Genomic DNA, 21,248 nt, shown 5'->3' on the forward strand with positions numbered 1-21,248 from the left:
TGAACGGGGAATTGTGAATGGTTGTCCTTTTCTTTGCAATGTAGGAAAATAAATGCCAAATTCTTTACATTTCAATTTATTAAAATGTATTTCATTTTCAGTCAGACATCAGGGGCAAAGTTTTACCGTTGTGTCATTGTTCTTTAGTTGGTTTGCCCTCAATCTCTATAAAAACACTACATAAGAATAGTCTGGTTGACGTCTACTTTTGCAATTTAACCCTATGTAAATTCACCGGTTCCGAAGCTCAGCCCCGCACTGTCGTGATCTCGATACATTGGTTGGCGTTCAGGAATATTCATATTTCTGAACCCTGGAGGAGGATTGGAGGCTGGGCCAGTGGAATGCTACGTGTCTTGAGGTCTTTCAAAAGCCCTTGTTCTTAGATGACTGTCGTCAAAGTTGTCAAGGAACTCGAGCGAGGCGACACATTCCTACCGGTTATTGGAGTTTATACTCTCCGGGTCAACAGTCCATTGGGGTTAACCTTAGCCTAGTGTACGATGTTGGGTGTCAAAACGCAGCAGACGGTAAGATATACATACACTTATTTAAAACATCATATTCGAATATAAAATAGACTTTGAAAGTTGTCTAATAGCATAAGCATGTATAGAAATGTTGTAGCCCACGCAGCCCAGAGTGCTAGAGCTACCTAGGCTAGAAATGGTGTAGCCTCAATGATGTATCAAATAATTCCTGTATAGTGCGCTTTGGGTGACCTTTATACGTGTATTTCGTTAACTGACGTTATAGCCTCATTCTAATTAAAACCTTTAACTGATAAGTTACATAATAGCAATTATGTGGATAAAGTGCTAGACATGTTTGTTCACCAAATCTGTTTCATCAAACAATGGTTAGAAGTCTGATACGATCAGCGTTGTCACTGTTGACGGTGAAGTAGGCTACTTTCACGTTTTCACTCTGGTAGAAAATTGGACTGATTTGATTTGACATAGGCATTGGTGGAAAAAGTGCCCAACTGTCATACTTGAGTAAAAGTAAAGATACCTTAATAGAAAATGACTGAAGTAAAAGAGAAAGTCACCCAGTAAAGTAGTACTTGATTAGAAGTATTTGGTTTTAAATATACTTAAGTATCAAAAGTAAATGTAATTGCTAAAATATATGTAAGTATCAAAAGTACATTCCTTATATTAAGCGAACCAGGCGGAACCATTTTTATTTATTTATTATTTACGGATAACCAGGGACACACTGACATAATTTACAAACAAAGCATTTGTGTTTAGTGAGTTGCCAGATCAGAGGCAGTAGGGATGACCAGGGATGTTCTCTTGATAAGTGTGTGAATTGGACAATTTTCTGTCCTGCTAAGCATTCAAAATGTAACAAGTACATTTGGGTGTCAGGAAAAAATGTATGGGTGTCAGTAAACATATATTCTTGGGGGGAATGTAGTAAAGTAAAAGTTGTCAAAAATATAAATGGTAAAATACAGATACCCAAGAAAACTACTTAAGTAGTACTTTAAAGTACATAAGTACTTTACACCACTGCATATAGGTTAAATGGTATATAATATTTGTTGTTGTTGAGAAGTAGCCTAATGGTCATTTACGACTTGTCATTTAATTAATTATATGTCCCACTTAGAATGAACCATAACTGAAGCCTTCACAAATCCTTTATAATACCTAGTCTATTGCAATAAGGCCCGTAATTAGAGCAGTAAAAATAAGTGTTTTGGTATACCCGTGGTATACAGTCTGATTTACCACGGCTGTCAGCCAATCAGCATTCAGGGCTTTGGCCGACAGCCGTGGTATATCAGACTGTATACCACAGGTATGACAAAACATTTATTTTTACTGCTCTAATTACATTGGTAACCAGTTTATATTAGCAATAATGCACCTCAGGGGTTTGTGGTATATGGCCAATATACCATGGCTAAGGGCTGTGTCCAGGCACTCCGTGATGCATCATGCGTAAGATCAGCCCTTGGCCGTGGTATATTGGCCATATACCACACCCCTTCGTGCCTTATTGCTTAACAGGTGGGTCTAATCCTGAATGCTGATTGGCTAAAACCACATTCCAGCCGGTGTCTATTCCACAAGTTACCACCAGCTAAATCTAACATTTCTTTTAGACTAACATTTAGTTTTCAACAGCAGATATTTATATAAATCTTGCTGTCTGTCTCACCAACATTTGCAACATTGTTTCAGTATTCAAATTTGATCTCCAGATGTCCCATAGTAATGAACGTGTCAGGAGTTGGGATGAGACAGACAGGCAGGCAGCTTTTCTCAGCCAGTTGAAAATCATGAATCAGCATCATTAGTATGGATATATACAATGTACTATCAATAGTTAACAGGTAAAACTAAACGAAGTACGGCTAGTTTGCTGTCTTTCCAGCTTAGGTTTGAAGTGAATGTGTTAGCTGTGTTGTTGGCTAGCTCCTCTGAACAAGTGTCCTGACGAGAGAGCACATTTTCTACGCCAGTCGAAATCGCGCATCATTAGCTCATTGTTATGGATGTATCCAAATTAATGTATCTAGAAAACAAATTAAACGCAAATGTAGCTACTTTACTGTTATTCTGGCTGCACTGTTTGACAGTGACTGTAAGTTAGCTGTAGTTGGCTAGCTAGCAAGCAAGCAAGGGATAAGAACGTTGCCAGCCAGTATGGCAATGGAACATTTAGAACGAACGACTAAGTCGCGTCCATAGATACAGAACAAAAAGACTGAACAACTGGGTCACGTCTCTAGCAACCGAACCAATAGAACGAATGACCAGCCGGCTTGGGTAGCAACCCTAGATTTGTGTCGGGACTATATCTTGTGGAAGGATGAAATAGTATGAATACATTTATCAAAATAACGTTTTTAATAAAAATATGTAAATCATTATTTGAATATGTTGGTAACCTGTTGTATAAAAGTGATAATGCCCTGAACACCCGTGCCAATATATCCAAACACCGGCTTCTCTGGCACTATTACTTAAATGTAGCAACCTTAAACCAACACCTAGCGACCTCGATCATTAAGAGTTTTGGACCTCTTGGTGTAACGTTTAAGGTGTTAGCTTGACTGTTGCTGGACACGGGTTTGAGTACCGGTTGGTGCTACCCCCTGAATTCGCTACGTTGGTGTCAGAATTGGGATTGAGCCCATGAGGCCATGGGGGAGGCGTGTACACGTGCGGGGCTTGGTAAAGAAAAGCATGTTAGACACACTCTCCCGAAGGAAGGGGGTAATGTAGTGACCTTAACCCAACACCTACAATAGCAACCTCATGAAGAGGTTCAGACCGTTGGTTCGAGACCTTGTTGGGGCCCCTACTCCCCGAAATCGCTACAATATGCTTCAAATCAAAGTTTATTTGTCACGTGTGCCGAATACAACAGGTGAAGGTAGACCTTACAGTGAAATGCTTTCTTACAGGCGCTAACCAATAGTGCAAAAAACAAATCATTTACTAATCACTAATCATTTATAAGCAAATGTTACACCATAGCCTTATAAAGGGTGGCACAGGTTTATGCCACATTTGACAATGCCACTGTTCATGTAATGGCTTTGATTAATTTGATTTGTGAAGTATCTAAGTGGTGCTATAAACATTTATGAAGCCTTTATAAGTAGGAAGTTTGTTTTTAATGTTGTGTAGCTGATACAGGCTACTTCTGCGCTGCTAAGGAACTGCCAAGGTTTGTGTGGCAGAAAACAATCGGCGTAGGCAGTAAACCAGCTAATGCCACAAATGCTTTGTAACAGTGAAATGTAGCTCACTTTAGTCTGCATAGTTTCTAAACAGGTTTACTTACAATGAGTTAGCCCAGTACTATATGTGGACAATATGTTAGCACAGTATACGTTGGAAGAGTGTGGAAAGCAGCAAGTTGATAAGGTGCTGGTTCCAATACTTAGCATGTGGTTTTGCACAGGTATCTTATATTATCATGTACTACTCACACAATCACAGTCTAAACTTGACCTGTATGGGGAAACATTTGTACCAAACACATGTAAGGAACTGATGTGTATCAACAAATACACCAATACCCTACATGTTTTTTCATAACCAACCTGTAGACAAAAGATAAAGAATGTCACTCAAGTCATTGTTTTCTCAATATTTTGATACACCTAGTACTGTAGGCTTACTTTGTCAGATTTCCACTCCACTCTGTATGGAGACTGAATAACTATGCAGTTAGGGTGTGGGAATAGGAAATGTTTCCAAGAGGTAGCACAACTGTTTATTTTGTTCTACAGATTAGGTATGATGATAAGGGCAGTAGGGAACATTTTGTTTATCACCTCCTATAGGCTATTCTAACAGAACCTATGTCACATGTTTTACTGCGCAGTATCCATATAGAAAATGGAATTTAAACTAGGATGTTTTTGTAGTTGGCCTTAGAAGAACCACTCATCCATCGTATGCTGGAAGGGGCAATGGTAACACAGAGGGAATGAGAGAGGGGGAGTTAGAAACGCATACGGAATAAGAGGGGAAGGAAATGAGAAGGAAGCAGAGTGAAAAAGATGAATGTATTAAACTACGGAGAATGAAAGAGAGAGAGAAACAGAGAGACAGATTGAGCTGAGTGTGTTTGTGATAGTGACAGAGAGGGAGGGAGGAAGAGGCAAATAGGCAAAGAAAGGTAGAAGTAGTGAAAGTTAAGTAAGAATTACAGCAAAGGGACAGAAACAATGAATCATGGATAGATTGATGGAGAGAACAGAGTGATAAAAGTAGATTAATTGCACAGCATGAGATGTGATTGGATCAGTGAGGTTGGGGCTGCTGAAGTGACAGAAGAAGAGGGTGGAGAGGCAGGGCTGAAAGTAAGGCTAAGGGGTCGTGGGTGTCTGCCGGGGTTTGATGAACGGTACTGTTTGTTTTTTCCACCCCGCTATATCTGTGTTTGTGCATGAGAGGGTGGATGATGATGGGGAAATGCATCGAATTAAGATGTATCACCTTTAAAAATGGCGCGTGTTTCGCAAGTTGACATTATTGTAATAATTACACTGTAAGAAGTTTGTTTGCCATTGATAGGTTCGCCAAAATGACATGACAGAAGCATAAGCAGAAGGAATTTTGAAAAATTGACAACTGTGTAGCATTTCTCTGCATGTAAATGAAAAATCGACTACAGTGCCTTCAGAAAGTTTTCACACCCCTTGACCTTTTCCACAATTTGTGTTATAGCCTGAATGTAAAATGGATTAAATTGATATTTTTTGTCACTTATCTACATATACAATACTCCATAATGTCAAAGTGGATTCATGTTTTTTGAAATGTTTACAAATTAACAAAAAATGTGAAGCTGAAATGTCTTGAGTCATTAAATATTCAACCCCTTTATTATGGCAAGCCTAAATAAGTTCAGAAGTAAAAATGTTCTTAACAAGTCACATGATAAGTTACATGGACTCACTCGGTGTGCGTTAATAGTGTTGAGCATGATTTTTGAATGACTACCTCATCTCTGTACCCCACACATACAATTATCTGTAAGGTCTTTCAGTCAAGCAGTGAATTTCAAACACATATTCAACCACAAAGACCAGGGATGTTTTCCAATGTCTCACAAAGAAGAGCACCTATTGGTAGATAGGTATAAAAAAAAGCAGACATGGAATATCCCTTTGAGCATGGTGAAGTTATTAATTACACTTTGAATGGTGTATGAATACACCCAGTCACGTCAAAAATACAGACGTCTTTCTTAACTCAGTTGCCGGAGAGGAAGGAAACCGCTCAGGGATTTCACCATGAGGCCAATGGTGGCTTTAAAACAGTTACAGAGTTTAATGGCTGTGATAGGAGAAAACTGGGGATGGATCTACAACATTGTAGTTACTCCACAATACTAACACAGAGCGGGAAAAAAAAGCCTGTACAGAATAAAAAATATTCCAAAACATGCATCCTGTCTGCAACAAGGCACTAAAGTAATACTGCAAAATATGTGGCAAAGCAATTCACTTTTTGTTTTGAATACAAAGTGTTATGTTGGTGTCAAATCCAATACAACACATTACTGAGTTCCAGTCTCCATATTTTCAAGCATAGTGGTGGCTGCATCATGTTAGGGGTATACTTGTAATCGTTAAGGACTGGGGAGTTTTTCAGGATAAAAAATGAACACCGACACCATCATTAAGTTTGCCGATGACACAACCTGATCACCGACAACGACGAGACAGCCTATAGGGAGGAGGTCAAAGAACTGGCCGTGTGGTGCCAGGAAAACAACATCTCCTTCAACGTGATCAAGACAAAGGAGATGATTGTGGACTACAGGAAGAAGAGGACCGAGCACGCCCCCATTCTCATCGACGGGGCTGCAGTAGAGTAGGTTGAGAGCTTCAAGTTCCTTGGTGTCCACATCACCAACAAACTAACATGGTCCAAGCACACCAAGACAGTCATGAAGAGGGCATGACAAAACCTATTCCCCCTCGGGAGACTGAAAAGATTTGGCATGGCATCCTCAGATCCTCAAAAGGTTCTACAGCTGCACCATAGAGAGTATCCTGACTGGTTGCATCACTGCCTGGTATGGCAACTGCTCGGCCTCTGACCGCAAGGCACTACAGAGGATAGTGCGAACGGCCCAGTACATCACTGGGGCCAAGCTTCCTGCCATCCAGGACCTCTATACCAGGCGGTGTCAAAAATTGTCAAAGACTCCAGCCACCCTAGTCATAGACTGTTCTCTCTGCTACCGCACGGCAAGCGGTACAGGAGCGCCAAGTCTAGGTCCAAGAGGCTTCTAAACAGCTTCTACCCCCAAGCCATAAGACTCCTGAACATCTAATCAAATGGCTACCCAGACTATTTGCATTGCCCCCCCCCCTTTTACACCACTGCTACTCTCTGTTGTTATCGTCTATGCATAGTCACTTTAATAACTCTACCTACATGTACATATTACCTCAACTAACCGGTGCCCCCGCACATTGACTCTGTACCGGTACCCCCCCCTGTATATAGTCTCGCTATTGTTATTTTACTGCGTCTGCTAAATGACTTAAATGTAATGTAATGTAATGTAATGTAATGCTGCTCTTTAATTACTTGTTACATTTATTTCTTTTTCTTATCCATATTTTTTTTTTTTTTGGTGCGTTGTTGGTTTGGGGCTCATAAGTAAGCATTTCACTGTAAGGTCTACACCTTTTGTATTTGGCGCATGTGACTAATAACATTTGATTTGATTTGAAATTCGATATTTCTGTATTTAATTTTCAATAAATTTGATAAAATTTCTAAAAACATTTTTTCACTTAGTCATTATGGGGTATTGTGTGTAGATATTTAATATATTTAATCCATTTGAAATTCAGCCTGTAACAACAAAACTTGGAATAAGTCAAGGGGAATAAATACTTTCTGAAGGCACTGTATAGGTTACTAGTGATGTAGGTACTAGAGTCATGGAAAATCTGCAAAAATGTTGCCCTCGCCTCTATCCACCTGAAAGACTGTACTGTATGTACCTGGAGTTCTCTCCACAACCCTGACAGAAACATACCTCTGTGTGTGGAGGCTGTCGGCCGGCCGGTGTGGTATTTGGTAGGAGATGGTGGGTGAGAGTGCAGAGAGAGTGCCCTCTGTTTATACAAGGCTCTCTGTCTGTGGTGGGGGTGTGGGGGCCCTGCTACGGTTAATAACAGGAGGTTGTGTGCGTAACCTACACTGGGTGGGGTAGTGGAAGGGCTGGGAAAGTTTTATGAGGAGTAGGCACTGGTAGGAAAGGTGGGGGGGCACTAGAGGGGAGGGGGGCATAGAGTGAGAGGAAAGGATGCCACATCATCGCTGGGCTGCAGGCAGCACACTGGCCACATTGTCTGGTCCTGTTCCCTTCATTCCCTGGAGCCAGCCAGCATCCCGTCACCACTGCCATGTCTACACAGCCAGAGACTGTCTCAGTCGGACTCACTCTGAAGGGGCCTATTCACCAAGTCACATTCGCAACGGTTCACATAGAAATGTGTTTTTTATAAACCAGACCTGACTTTCTATCAGGTTGAATGAAGAATCATGTCTGTTCTACAAAATATATCCCGCTCTGTAACACTCTGAATGATGTGAACATTTGAATATGCCTCTGGCGTATTTAAACTACCCCTAGAAAGGATGTAGTAGAGTCTGATGGGTTGATATAACTCACTTGAATGGCAAAGCCTTCTACATATCTGGTCTGTATATCCTGTTTATCTTCTGTCTGTATGTTCAGTTTATTGTGGCAGCACCTTTTCACCAAGTAAAATTCCTGTCCAAGCAAATTAATTTGGTGAGGAAAGGTAATTCTGATTCATTCAAGCAAAGACAGACTTACTAGGCCTTAAGCAAAACCACGTAATTTATTGCAAGGCAACCATAACAAAAACTTTATAATTAATCTAGTCTGCCGTTGGAATGTCTAGTCCTGCAGGAAAAACTAGATGTAGTTCAGGAGGCATGGTCCGTGTCAAACCTGAACTAAATGAAATGGATTATGGTATGTTTGGCATGAGATACCATATGTGGACCAATGGGAGAAAAGAAGTGAGATGCATATGGACAAGATAATATCACACAGGAACTGAGCAAAGCGAATGGCTAAACACAAGAACTCATTCCTTACTGTGTTTGTCACGGGTATCGTTGGTGAAGGAGGACCAAAACGCAGCAGGCATGCGGTTGTTCATTTTGAACATTTATTAACTCCAAAATGAACACAAAAATAACAAAAGAGAAAGAACGATAAACTGACAGTCCTGTAATGTTGACATACACTAAACAATCTCCCACAAATGACAAACACAAACACACCCTAATATATGGGACTCTCAATCAAAGGCAAATAGACAACACCTGCTTCAACTGAGAGTCCCAACCCCAATTAACCAAACATAGAAACAGACACACTAGACTAAACATAGAATACATGAAAACCAAACAGTGCCCAAAACCCCGGAATACTTAAATCAAATGCCCCTTCAACAAACACACCACCCCGAACCACATAAAACGAATACCCTCTGCCACGTCCGGACCAAACTACAATACCAATTAACCCTTATACTGGCCAGGACGTGACAGTACCCCCCCTTAAAGGTGCTAACCCCGGAAGCACCTTAACAAAAATAACCCCAAGCAACACCAAAAAGAAAAATTCCCCCCTACTAAAGGGAGGGAAGGGAGGGTGGCTGCCGTCAACGACGGCACTGTGCTACACCCCCCCTCCCCAACCCACCTATCTCTGGAGGTGGCTCCGGCTCTGGCCGTTCCAGGCTGTCGGGGCAGTCTGGCAGCTCGGGACAGTCTGGCAGCTCGGGACAGTCTGGGCAGCTCGGGACAGTCTGGGCAGCTCGGGACAGTCTGGGCAGCTCGGGACAGTCTGGGCAGCTCGGGACAGTCTGGGCAGCTCGGGACAGTCTGGGCAGCTCGGGGCAGTCCGGCCACTCCGGCAGCTCGGGGCAGTCCGGCCACTCCGGCAGCTCGGGGCAGTCCGGCCACTCCGGCAGCTCGGGGCAGTCCGGCCACTCCGGCAGCTCGGGGCAGTCCGGCCACTCCGGCAGCTCGGGGCAGTCCGGCCACTCCGGCAGCTCGGGGCAGTCCGGCCACTCCGGCAGCTCGGGGCAGTCCGGCCACTCCGGCAGCTCGGGGCAGTCCGGCCACTCCGGCAGCTCGGGGCAGTCCGGCCACTCCGGCAGCTCGGGGCAGTCCGGCCACTCCGGCAGCTCTGACGACTGTTGACTGGCGGGCAGCTCTGACGACTGTTGACTGGCGGGCAGCTCTGACGACTGTTGACTGGCGAGGCTGGGTTTACGCACTTGAAGGCTAGTGTGGGGAGCGGGAACAGGACGAGTCGGACTGGGTTGACGCACTTCCGGGTCTGCACGAGAGACAGGAGCTGGAAACCCAGGGCTATGGAGGCGCACAGTCGGTCTTGATCTTACCTCCTGCACAACCCGTCTTGTCTGAATGGAACTAGTAGCCCTGTACGAGCGGGGTGCTTGTACAGGGCAGACTGGGCTGTGCAGGGGCCTGATGGTAGCCGTGCGTAGAGCGGGAGTTGGGTAGCCTGGTCCTCGGAGGCGTACCGGCGACCAGATGCGCTGCGCAGGCATCCTCCTACCAGGCTGGATGCCCGCTCTAGCACGGCACCTGCGAGGGGCTGGAATAACGCGCACCAGACTGTGCGTGCGTATGGGTGAGAGAGTGCGCTCCTCAGCGAAACATGGCGCTCTCCACCCCATACGCTCCTCCATATAATCACGGGTAGCTGGCTTCCGGCTCTTCCTATGCCTAGCCAAACTACCCGTGTGCCCCCCCAAAAAAAAATCTTGGGGGTGCCTCTCGTGCTTCAACGCCAGTCTTGTCCCTCGGAAACGTTCCCGGTCCATACCAGCCTTACTCCTTTCCTCTCTCTTGCTTACCACCTGTCCCCATGGAAGGCGATCTTTACCGGCTTGGATCTCCTCCCAAGTGTAGGAGCCTTTTCCCTCCAAGATCTCCTCCCAAGTCCATCTCTCTCGTTTGTCCAATTCGAAATTCCTCTGCTCCTTCCTCTGCTGCTTGGTCCTGGAATGGTGGGAGATTCTGTCACGGGTATCGTCAGTGAAGGAGGACCAAAACGCAGCAGGCATGCGGTTGTTCTTTTTGAACATTTATTAACTCCAAAATGAACACAAAAATAACAAAAGAGAACAAACGATAAACTGACAGTCCTGTAATATTGACATACACTAAACACAGAACAATCTCCCACAAATGACAAACACACCCTAATATATGGGACTCTCAATCAAAGGCAAATAGACAACACCTGCCTTCAACTGAGAGTCCCAACTCCAATTAACCAAACATAGAAACAGACACACTAGACTAAACATAGAATACATGAAAACCAAACAGTGCCCAAAACCCCGGAATACTTAAATCAAATGCCCCTTCAACAAACACACCACCCCGAACCACATAAAACGAATACCCTCTGCCACGTCCTGACCAAACTACAATACCAATTAACCCTTATACTGGCCAGGACGTGACAGTGTTACTGTATTTAATCTCCAACTGCCTCAGAGAATATTCCACATTCTTTCAGCATTTGTATGTAGCCTACTGTAGTTAGTCAAATGTAAATGAGAATGTTTGTGAAAGACTGGAAATACCCTGAAAAGTTGAAGTTGTACTAAATGTGCTTTTGAGAGCAGAATGTGGGTGTGCATCATCGTTGAGCCAGAGACCACATTGATGTCATAACCTGTGGGACATGGGACTGGGGAGGTGTCCAAAGGGTGATGTCATTATATACTGCTCAAAAAAATAAAGGGAACACTTAAACAACACATCCTAGATCTGAATGAATGAAATAATCTTATTAAATACTTTTTTCTTTACATAGTTGAATGTGCTGACAACAAAATCACACAAAAATAATCAATGGAAATCCAATTTATCAACCCATGGAGGTCTGGATTTGGAGTCACACTCAAAATGAAAGTGGAAAACCACACTACAGGCTGATCCAACTTTGATGTAATGTCCTTAAAACAAGTCAAAATGAGGCTCAGTAGTGTGTGTGGCCTCCACGTGCCTGTATGACCTCCCTACAACACCTGGGCATGCTCCTGATGAGGTGGCGGATGGTCTCCTGAGGGATCTCCTCCCAGACCTGGACTAAAGCATCTGCCAACTCCTGGACAGTCTGTGGTGCAACGTGGCGTTGGTGGATGGAGCGAGACATGATGTCCCAGATGTGCTCAATTGGATTCAGGTCTGGGGAACGGGCGGGCCAGTCCATAGCATCAATGCCTTCCTCTTGCAGGAACTGCTGACACACTCCAGCCACATGAGGTCTAGCATTGTCTTGCATTAGGAGGAACCCAGGGCCAACTGCATCAGCATATGGTCTCACAAGGGGTCTGAGGATCTCATCTCGGTACCTAATGGCAGTCAGGCTACCTCTGGCGAGCACCTGGAGGGCTGTGCGGCCCCCCAAAGAAATGCCACCCCACACCATGACTGACCCACCGCCAAACCGGTCATGCTGGAGGATGTTGCAGGCAGCAGAACGTTCTCCACGGCGTCTCCAGACTCTGTCACGTCTGTCACGTGCTCAGTGTGAACCTGCTTTCATCTGTGAAGAGCACAGGGCGCCAGTGGCCAATTTGCCAATCTTGGTGTTCTCTGGCAAATGCCAAACGTCCTGCACGGTGTTGGGCTGTAAGTACAACCCCCACCTGTGGACATCGGGCCCTCATACCACCCTCATGGAGTCTGTTTCTGACCATTTGAGCAGACACATGCACATTTGTGGCCTGCTGGAGGTCATTTTGCAGGGCTCTGGCAGTGCTTCTCCTGCTCCTCCTTGCACAAAGGTGGAGGTAGCGGTCCTGCTGCTGGGTTGTTGCCCTCCTACGGCATCCTCCACATCTCCTGATGTACTGGCCTGTCTCCTGGTAGCGCCTCCATGCTCTGGACACTACGCTGACAGACACAGCAAACCTTCTTGCCACAGCTGGCATTGATGTGCCATCCTGGATGAGCTGCACTACCTGAGCCACTTGTGTGGGTTGTAGACTCCGTCTCATGCTACCACTAGAGTGAAAGCACCGCCAGCATTCAAAAGTGACCAAAGCATCAGCCAGGAAGCATAGGAACTGAGAAGTGGTCTGTGGTCCCCACCTGCAGAACCACTCCTTTATTGGGGGTGTCTTGCTAATTGCCTATAATTTCCACCTGTTGTCTATTCCATTTGCACAACAGCATGTGAAATGTATTGTCAATCAGTGTTGCTTCCTAAGTGGACAGTTTGATTTCACAGAAGTGTGATTGACTTGGAGTTACATTGTGTTGTTTAAGTGTTCCCTTTATTTTTTTGAGCAGTGTATATATTTTTAAATCCTGAGAGCGACATCAGAAGCTGATGAGCTTTGCTCACATGGATGTTTTTTTATTCAGTGCAAATTAAAGAGAAATAACGTAGACTAGAGCATTACTCATCAGCACAAGTCACTAATTTCCTATCATGTCTTCTTCTGCTTTAATTTCAGGATCTGAACAGATCCACCAATGTAGTGTTTCAAGCCCACCATGTGACCCGGAGCAAGAGAGGTCAGGTGGTGGGCACCAGAGGAGGCTTCAGGGGTTGCACCGTCTGGCTCACAGGTAAACCGCTCACCATAGCCAATACTCAATGGATTGTCACTATTACATGTTGCTATTACAGTAAAGTGCTACTAGTGACTTTAGTGATAATGATACTGTTGAGCATTGGCTAATCTCACCTGTACATTCTCCATGTGTCCACCGCCAGGTTTGTCTGGTGCTGGGAAGACCACCATAGCCTTTGCCCTGGAGGAGTATCTGGTGTCCCACGGCATCCCCTGCTACTCACTGGATGGGGACAACATCCGCCATGGCCTCAACAAGAACCTGGGCTTCACAGCCACCGACCGTGAGGAGAACATCAGACGTATTGCTGAGGTGGCCAAGTTGTTCGCAGACGCTGGCCTCGTCTGCATCACCAGCTTCATCTCTCCTTACACCAAGGTCAGGGGTCATTCTTGGGAGTGTTTGTCTACCCAATTCTGTTGGTATTGGTGGTATTGACTTGTGTAGAGTGTTCTGGTGCAAATGGATGCCGTATATCAAGTATTCTGTGTGTTACGATTGACAAGACAGAATTCTGACAATCCTGTTCCCTCTCCTCTTTTGTCTAAAGGATCGTGATGATGCGAGGAAGATCCTTGAGAGTGCTGGGTTACCCTTCTTTGAGGTGTTCATCAACGCTCCTCTAGAGGTGTGTGAGAGTCGCGATGTGAAGGGCCTCTATAAGAAAGCTCGTGCTGGAGAGATCAAAGGTACACACTTTTGGTCCTTTGTTTACATTTTGGTATCCATACATCGAAATGTAACTTCCTTATTATAAGGGAAAGAACATAACTATTCCCTCTATGTGTTTCATTTCTATCTGAAAGAGTCAATCAAACATCCTTTTTGAAAGTGATTTTTTTATTTAACCTTTATTTAACTTGGCAAGTCAGTTAAGAACAAATTCTTATTTACAATGACGGCCTACCGGGGAACAGTGGGTTAATAACTGCCTTGTTCATGGGCAGAACGACAGATTTTTACCTTGTCAGCTCGGGAATTCGATCGAGTAACCTTTCGGTTACTGGCCCAACGCTCTAACCAGTAGGCTACCTGCTGCCCCAACGTTGTACTAATAACTGATCTACCTGTGTTCTCAGGCTTCACTGGGATCGATGCAGAGTACGAGCGGCCCGAGGCTCCGGAGTTGGTGCTGAAAACAGGAGAGATCACCGTTACCGAGTGCATCCGGCAGGTTGTGGACCTGCTTAGAGAGCAGGTGAACATGACAGATAGCTCACCTTTTTTACCGCTTGTCTAGCGCTAAACTAGAACAAAAGTAAAGCGCATGTAATGGAATTGACACCAAACCTAGCTTATAACAAACATATAAAGACAAAACAAAACAAAACTTATCATAAGGGCTTGAAAAAAACTACTAAAGTGATAACTGCTAATGCATACAAACCAGCTGTCATGTTACCTTAACATGACATTGTCCTCTCTCTGTAATTGTTCAGAGTATTGTTCCAAGTGGAATCACAGAGGAGGTGAATGAACTCTTTGTTCCGGAGAACAAGCTGAAGCTGGTTCAGGTCGACGCTATCACACTTCCCACAATCAGCATCACCAAGGTAACAACATACATCTCCACTACTAATCCATATATTTTTTATGACGACCCAAATTACCATGGGTAAATATTTGACTGGATGGCAGGCTGTGCTCACAATTGCCTCTAGATCTCTGTCACGGTCGTCGTAAAGATGGGACCAAGGCGCAGCGGGAATGTGTATGCTCATCTTCTTTATTGTGAAGAAAACCAAAACAAACACTTAAACAAAACAACGACGAAAAACAGTCCTGAAAGGCACACAGCTAAACACGGAACAACTACCCACAAAAACCCATGAAAAAACACCCTTATTAAATAGGACCTTCAATTAGAGGCAACGAGGAACAGCTGCCTCCAATTGAAGGTCAACCCAATAAACTAAGCATAGAAATAGAACAACTAGACAGACATAGAAATAGACTAACATAGAACATAAACCAAAAAAATACGAAACAAATAAAACAAACACCCCCTGCCATGTCCTGACCAAACTACAATAACAAATAACCCCTTTTACTGGTCAGGACGTGACAATCTCTCTCTTTTGAATTGTATTATATGTTCTAATCGATTGGGCTGATTGCCAAGGTTTGAAAATCAATTCAAATCAAACATAGTAAATATGCAGCTACAGTATTTGCATTGTATGTGATATGACTTATGGTTGTCACAAGCATCATTGTAGGTAGACCAAAATGCAGCGGGTATATTTATCATCTTCTTTTATTGAAGGAAAAACAAAACACTTACACAAAACAAACGACGAAAACAGTCCCGTAAGGTGCTTAGACTAAACAGGAAACAACCACCCACAAACACAAGTGAAAACACACACAACTAAATATGGCCTCCAATCAGAGATAACAACAAACAGCTGCCTCTGATTGGAGGTCATTGACAAAACTAACATAGACATTGAAAAACTAGAAAAACCCCATAGAAATAGAAAACATAGAACATAAACCAAAAACCCCGAAACACACTAAACAAACACCCCCTGCCACGCCCTGACCAAACTACAATAACAAACAACCCCTTTTACTGGTCAGGACGTGACAATGGTTGAATTATAGTGATAGGTAAACCCTAGTATCCCGATAAGTGGAGTTGTTAGTACAACGCTACTTACTGTATTGTAGTAAAACTGTAATAATATGTGCACTTGGAAACTAAAACTTTATGATACCACCATGAAGCATGGAGGTACAGTATATCACATGAAACTGGTTTGATGAAAAGTCTTACTTTACTATCTCTGTTTCCTCATGAGCTGTTTTTCATTCAGCATGGTTTCGTGTGGACTCTGCCACCCCTGATAGCATCCAATATCTCTAACATATCAGCTGTTAAGGGACATTGTTAACAGTCAGTAAGTTAAATCCCAACCAGTTTGATGTATATTACCCCCGGTCTGTCCTGTTTAGTTGGACCTCCAGTGGGTGCAGGTGCTGGCTGAAGGCTGGGCCACCCCACTGAAGGGCTTCATGAGGGAGAGGGAGTTCCTCCAGGTGCAGCATTTCGGCAACCTCCTCGACGGTAAGAACCACACACACACCCTTATAATACATCATAACATTACTCAGCTAATTCTTATTCTCCCCTCTTCATAATGGAGCGAGTGACAGTGGATGGATATTATATAAGGTTGTTTCTAATTGTTATCCTGACCATGTGACTATAGCGAATAACCAGGGCCCTAAGTTTCCCTTGGTAGGTTCACATGGTTAGCACAAACTCCAGGCCCTATCATCACGCACATTTATCGTTCCCTGGTTCAGATGGAACCATCAACCAGTCTATTCCCATCGTCCTGCCTGTTACCACGGAAACCAAGCAGAGGCTGGACGGCTGTGCGGCGGTAGCTCTGGAGTTCCAGGGAACCCTCGTGGCCATTCTAAGACAGCCAGAGTTCTACGAACACCGCAAAGAGGAGCGCTGTGCCCGTCAGTGGGGCACCACCTGCCCCCAGCACCCCTACATTAAGGTTATCACCAACCACACACATTCATTCATAGTTGTTTAGCAAACATAGATGTCCTTTGTTGTGTTAAAGCAACACTCTGTGCACACACTTGTGCATCCAATTTCAAGCTATAATGGAGTTGAATGAAGTTGCACTTGAACATATCCATCACGTGAAATATCTGGATATTATGCCATTCATATCTCTCCAACATCCACCACTTTTTACAGATGGTGATGGAGGGAGGTGATTGGCTGGTGGGTGGCGACCTGGAGGTGCTGGAGCGAATCAGATGGAACGATGGGCTGGACCAGTACCGCTTTACTCCACGGGAGCTCAAGCAGAAGTTTAAAGAAATGAAAGCAGGTTAAAAGAGTTCCTCTAAAGGCAGTACAAATATACAGTACATGGCATATTAAACAAACTATACATTTGAGTTGGCCTTCACACTCGTACCCGTATTCAGGTTGAAAATGGCAGATTTGGCACTGATAAACGTCTAAATTGGAACCCAGTGGCTGTACAGTAACATGCTGTACATGATGTCAGAGCTCAAGCTCTGCGCTTCACCGCGCTGTATGGGCTTTGACTGACAGCTGTTCTGAACTTGAGCACTTCATGCGACAAGTAGTTGCCCCTATCCTTCCCGCTAATTGGGCAACTTTTGAACACTTTTGGAAAAAGCTGTAAATAAGAGGACTCTATGTATTTTCAAAGATGAGACGTTGAGGATTATAATAAATACCACTTCGATGTCATACAAGCAAGCCAAACACCCATGCCCTTCAAATTTCCATATCATAAAACTCATGTCATATACAGTGTCAACGTTTATGATCACTGTGTTTGATGAACAGTAACAAGATGACATGGTGTCACACCCTGAGTTGTTGTTTATTGTGAAGAAAATTCCTCCTTTCTATCTGTTTCCCTGAATTGCACTGTGAAATCCTAACACTGTAATATCGTATTTTGTAACTTAGCTAGTCATGCTGGCAATAGAACAGGCTTTGAAAAGATCCCCACTTGTCCCAGATTGCAATTTATAATGGACTGTTTTTCGATTGCTTAAACAACAAAAGAAAACAACTACAAGTGTGCTTGCTCTAGTCCCTCAATGGCAGAGCTAGGCGAGCTCAAAAAAAACCTTTATAGTTAAAGTCTGTTCTTTGAGTTATAAACGTGCATTGGAATTAATTAGGAACTGTGCACACTTTGGAGAGGTGTGTGGCCACTTGAAGACACTAGTTAGTCCTCTCACTCAAACCCTTTTAATTGTTTTGTCTTATGTTGCACCTACCCCACATTTTCCAGCAATATTCTTATCATGTTACTGAATATATCCAGAGTATTTTTAGTTTTCATTATCAACAAATGCCACGAAACGTACAGTAAATGTAAAATGCACATAAAATGAACAGTGTAATGTTTGGATTCAGTCTTGTGTCAGGTGAACAGTTGTGTCCTCAACTTTAGTCTAGTAATGTCCCATAATCTCCAAACTGTTATCTTTCAATTGCTACCATGGTTATGCATTTGCTTTTCATATTTCTTCTGTAAAAAAAAACATTCAATTTAGCCCTATCCATATAGGCCAATTCCCACGATTGTAAAGGGTTAAGTATTAAGTCTAAATAAATTAAGGTTTATGTCTAGCTAGAGAAACATGTTTTTTTTAGAAGCATTTGACAAAGGACCAGGTGCAAAAAGTAGCATGGTAAAATTGACCGTGCGCATCTGGTCCTTTGTCAAGTGCTTCTGAAGGAAAAACAAAATGTTTATATGTGCATGGTAGAATTTGTTGTTTGCACTAGATGGAGACATATTCCTCTGTGTGAGACGTTGAGGACTGTTTCGTCATGAGTCAACTGTTTTGCGTACATTTTCACCCCCTATGATATCTGCACTGACAATGGTGTTCACTGTTTTTGACCAGTGTTCATTAATTTATCCACAGGTTATGTGGATACCAAAAGGCATGCAAAGTACATACAAAACATTTTACATTTTTTATGGGCTCCAACATGACGTTATGTTCACTTGTACAGTTACACAATGAGACCACAGGATGCAAATGGTGAACTGAATGCAAATTATGTTTGATTTGTCCTCTTGTTACCAACCACTTGTAAGAAGGTCCTCACTGAAGTTAATTCCTTATTTCTCTCCTATTCTCTATGACCACCAGATGCCATCTTCGCCTTCCAACTGCGGAATCCGGTCCACAATGGCCACGCCCTGTTGATGCAGGACACCAAGCGCCGTCTCCTGGAGCGGGGCTACAAGCGACCCGTCCTCTTGCTGCACCCGCTGGGGGGCTGGACCAAAGACGACGACGTGCCCCTGGACTGGCGCATGAAACAGCACACTGCAGTACTGGAGGAGGGGGTACTGGACCCCACCAGCACCATAGTGGCTATTTTCCCATCCCCCATGATGTACGCTGGACCCACTGAGGTATGGGTCAACAACACAGCCATCAACACATTCATAGTTTTTGTGTGTTTAGCAGGGGATATGATGCGGTATTTAGTCAGTTACAGTAAGTAAACCCCCATTTGGCTAGGCAGATGATGTCACTGTAGGGCTGTGAATACCCTATTGTGTTAGTCCAGCACTAAGGTTAACATATTTAAGACCATAATGTGTGTGCTTATGTGTGAGCATACATTTGTTTTTCCCTCAGGTCCAGTGGCACTGCAGAGCGCGGATGATCGCCGGAGCTAACTTCTACATTGTGGGTCGTGACCCAGCGGGCATGCCCCATCCCGAGACCAAGCAGGACATTTATGAGCCCACCCATGGGGGTAAGGTCCTCACCATGGCCCCCGGCCTCACCTCTGTAGAGATCATCCCCTTCAGAGTGGCCGCCTACAACAAGACCAAGAGGGCCATGGATTTCTACGACAAGGACCGGTGAGCGGAATGTTAAAGATTGATTATGGCTTTTATAATGCATATTTACAGATGATTTTACACAGGGCCTGTGGTGGGAAATGTTTGTCAAAGAATCTTCAAAAGCGGACACTGCTGATCATTTTCCCTCTGTCTTTCTCTTTATCTCTCATCTCCATCTATCTCGCTTCCCCTCCTCTGCCTTTCCCAGACACGCTGAGTTTGAGTTCATCTCTGGCACCAGGATGAGAAAGCTGGCGCGGTGCGGGGAGAACCCCCCAGACGGCTTCATGGCCCCCAAGGCCTGGAAGGTTCTGACTGAGTACTACAGCTCCATACAGAAGGACCAGTAACCCAAACACCAGAGCTCTTAGAAGGGCAACAGCTCTAGTCCTCAAGGAATGTTCTAGTTTGATGTTGTTATCTGTAAGTTATAGGTTTCATTTCATTATCCTAGTAGATGATTCGGTGAGTAAGGAATCCATTAATGACTGAAATCAAGTGAGATCAAGCAGTCCTGGAGGATTGGAGTTGTGTGCCTATCTTCATTGAAGGAAAACCCATGTGATGTCAGAGGAGCTAGTGGTTGGGTTTAAGCAGTGAAAACATTCCTATGTTTGTCTATGTATCTGTAAATCATTATATTTAAAGAAAATGTATACATATATGAGATATATTTAATCTTTAGAGACTAACATGTATTCCATGATTTTAAAATGTCCCCCACTCTTCTTATTTTGTGAGATCATTATACAGGAAGTTATTGATCGCTTTACCTCCCAAAAGCATTTTTGGATATTTAAAGACGTGCCATTTATGATGATGCAGTAAATAAGTTGCAGGTGATATTTAATTACATTTTAACATTTTACTACCTACATATTTCTATTCCAGATGATTGATTTGTCATTGTTATCAGATTTATTTTTCTTGTATTTTCAAACAAAGCTTTTCATCTTCCAAACGTAAGTGCCTTTTCTTCAGAATGTAAACACTGTTTATCTGCTGTACTGTATAAAATGTCCCTTCATGTTTCTAAGAAGTTTGATATGAAGAACCATAAATAGCATTATGATCATCAATAACTATTGTATGAAAGATGTAAGCCAACTGTAAAGTCTATGTGAAGATTCAAAATGTCAGTGGAGAAATTGTGTGAAGAATGACATTTTATAGAAGGATGACATTTTATAGAAAAAAATATTAAAACTGTATTTATTGCATCAAACCAGAAAACTGTCTCAAATGGAATACTGTATAAACAATGTATATGTCCATACATGAATGTATCAGACAAGATTTTAAATAAATATTTTATTCTCAACAAAATCACTTAATCTGTATTTCCTAATTTCAGATACAATTTGATTTGATTTACAAGGTGTTAGTCAATCAGATAAAGATGAAAGGTTGGTACTTTGTAGTTTGGATTAATAGAGCCTGCATCTCTGCTGAGTACAAGACTGAAACTGCAACACTTGCCCTCTGCTGGCAGGAGATTGTACTGCAAATAGTTCAACATTTTACATTATGGATTTTATCTAGTTTTGTGAGTTGAATTGCACATTGACTCTTGGAGGTGCCTTAAAAGTAATTGGTGGGACCAAATGTAACATTGACAATGCTTATGGGGATGTAAAATGTCATATTGGTTTATGGGGGTATGCTGATAGGTACCTGT

General features: G+C 43.3%; 1 protein-coding gene across 1 annotated transcript; it reads left to right on the plus strand.

Annotated features, from left to right (window-relative positions):
• The first annotated feature begins 258 nt into the window (after window positions 1-258).
• Window positions 259-20,899, plus strand: LOC106577008 (bifunctional 3'-phosphoadenosine 5'-phosphosulfate synthase 2). Its single transcript, XM_014154644.2, has 12 exons — window positions 259-530; window positions 13,055-13,169; window positions 13,318-13,553; window positions 13,726-13,864; window positions 14,255-14,373; window positions 14,615-14,728; window positions 16,134-16,245; window positions 16,488-16,693; window positions 16,903-17,038; window positions 18,861-19,129; window positions 19,359-19,588; window positions 19,779-20,899. The coding sequence occupies exons 1-12, from the start codon at window positions 504-506 to the stop codon at window positions 19,918-19,920; spliced, it is 1,845 nt and encodes a 614-aa protein (XP_014010119.1). The 5' UTR covers window positions 259-503; the 3' UTR covers window positions 19,921-20,899.
• The last annotated feature ends 349 nt before the right edge of the window (window positions 20,900-21,248 follow it).

This window comes from Salmo salar, chromosome ssa18 (assembly GCF_905237065.1).
Source record: "Salmo salar chromosome ssa18, Ssal_v3.1, whole genome shotgun sequence".
Taxonomy (NCBI): domain Eukaryota; kingdom Metazoa; phylum Chordata; class Actinopteri; order Salmoniformes; family Salmonidae; genus Salmo; species Salmo salar.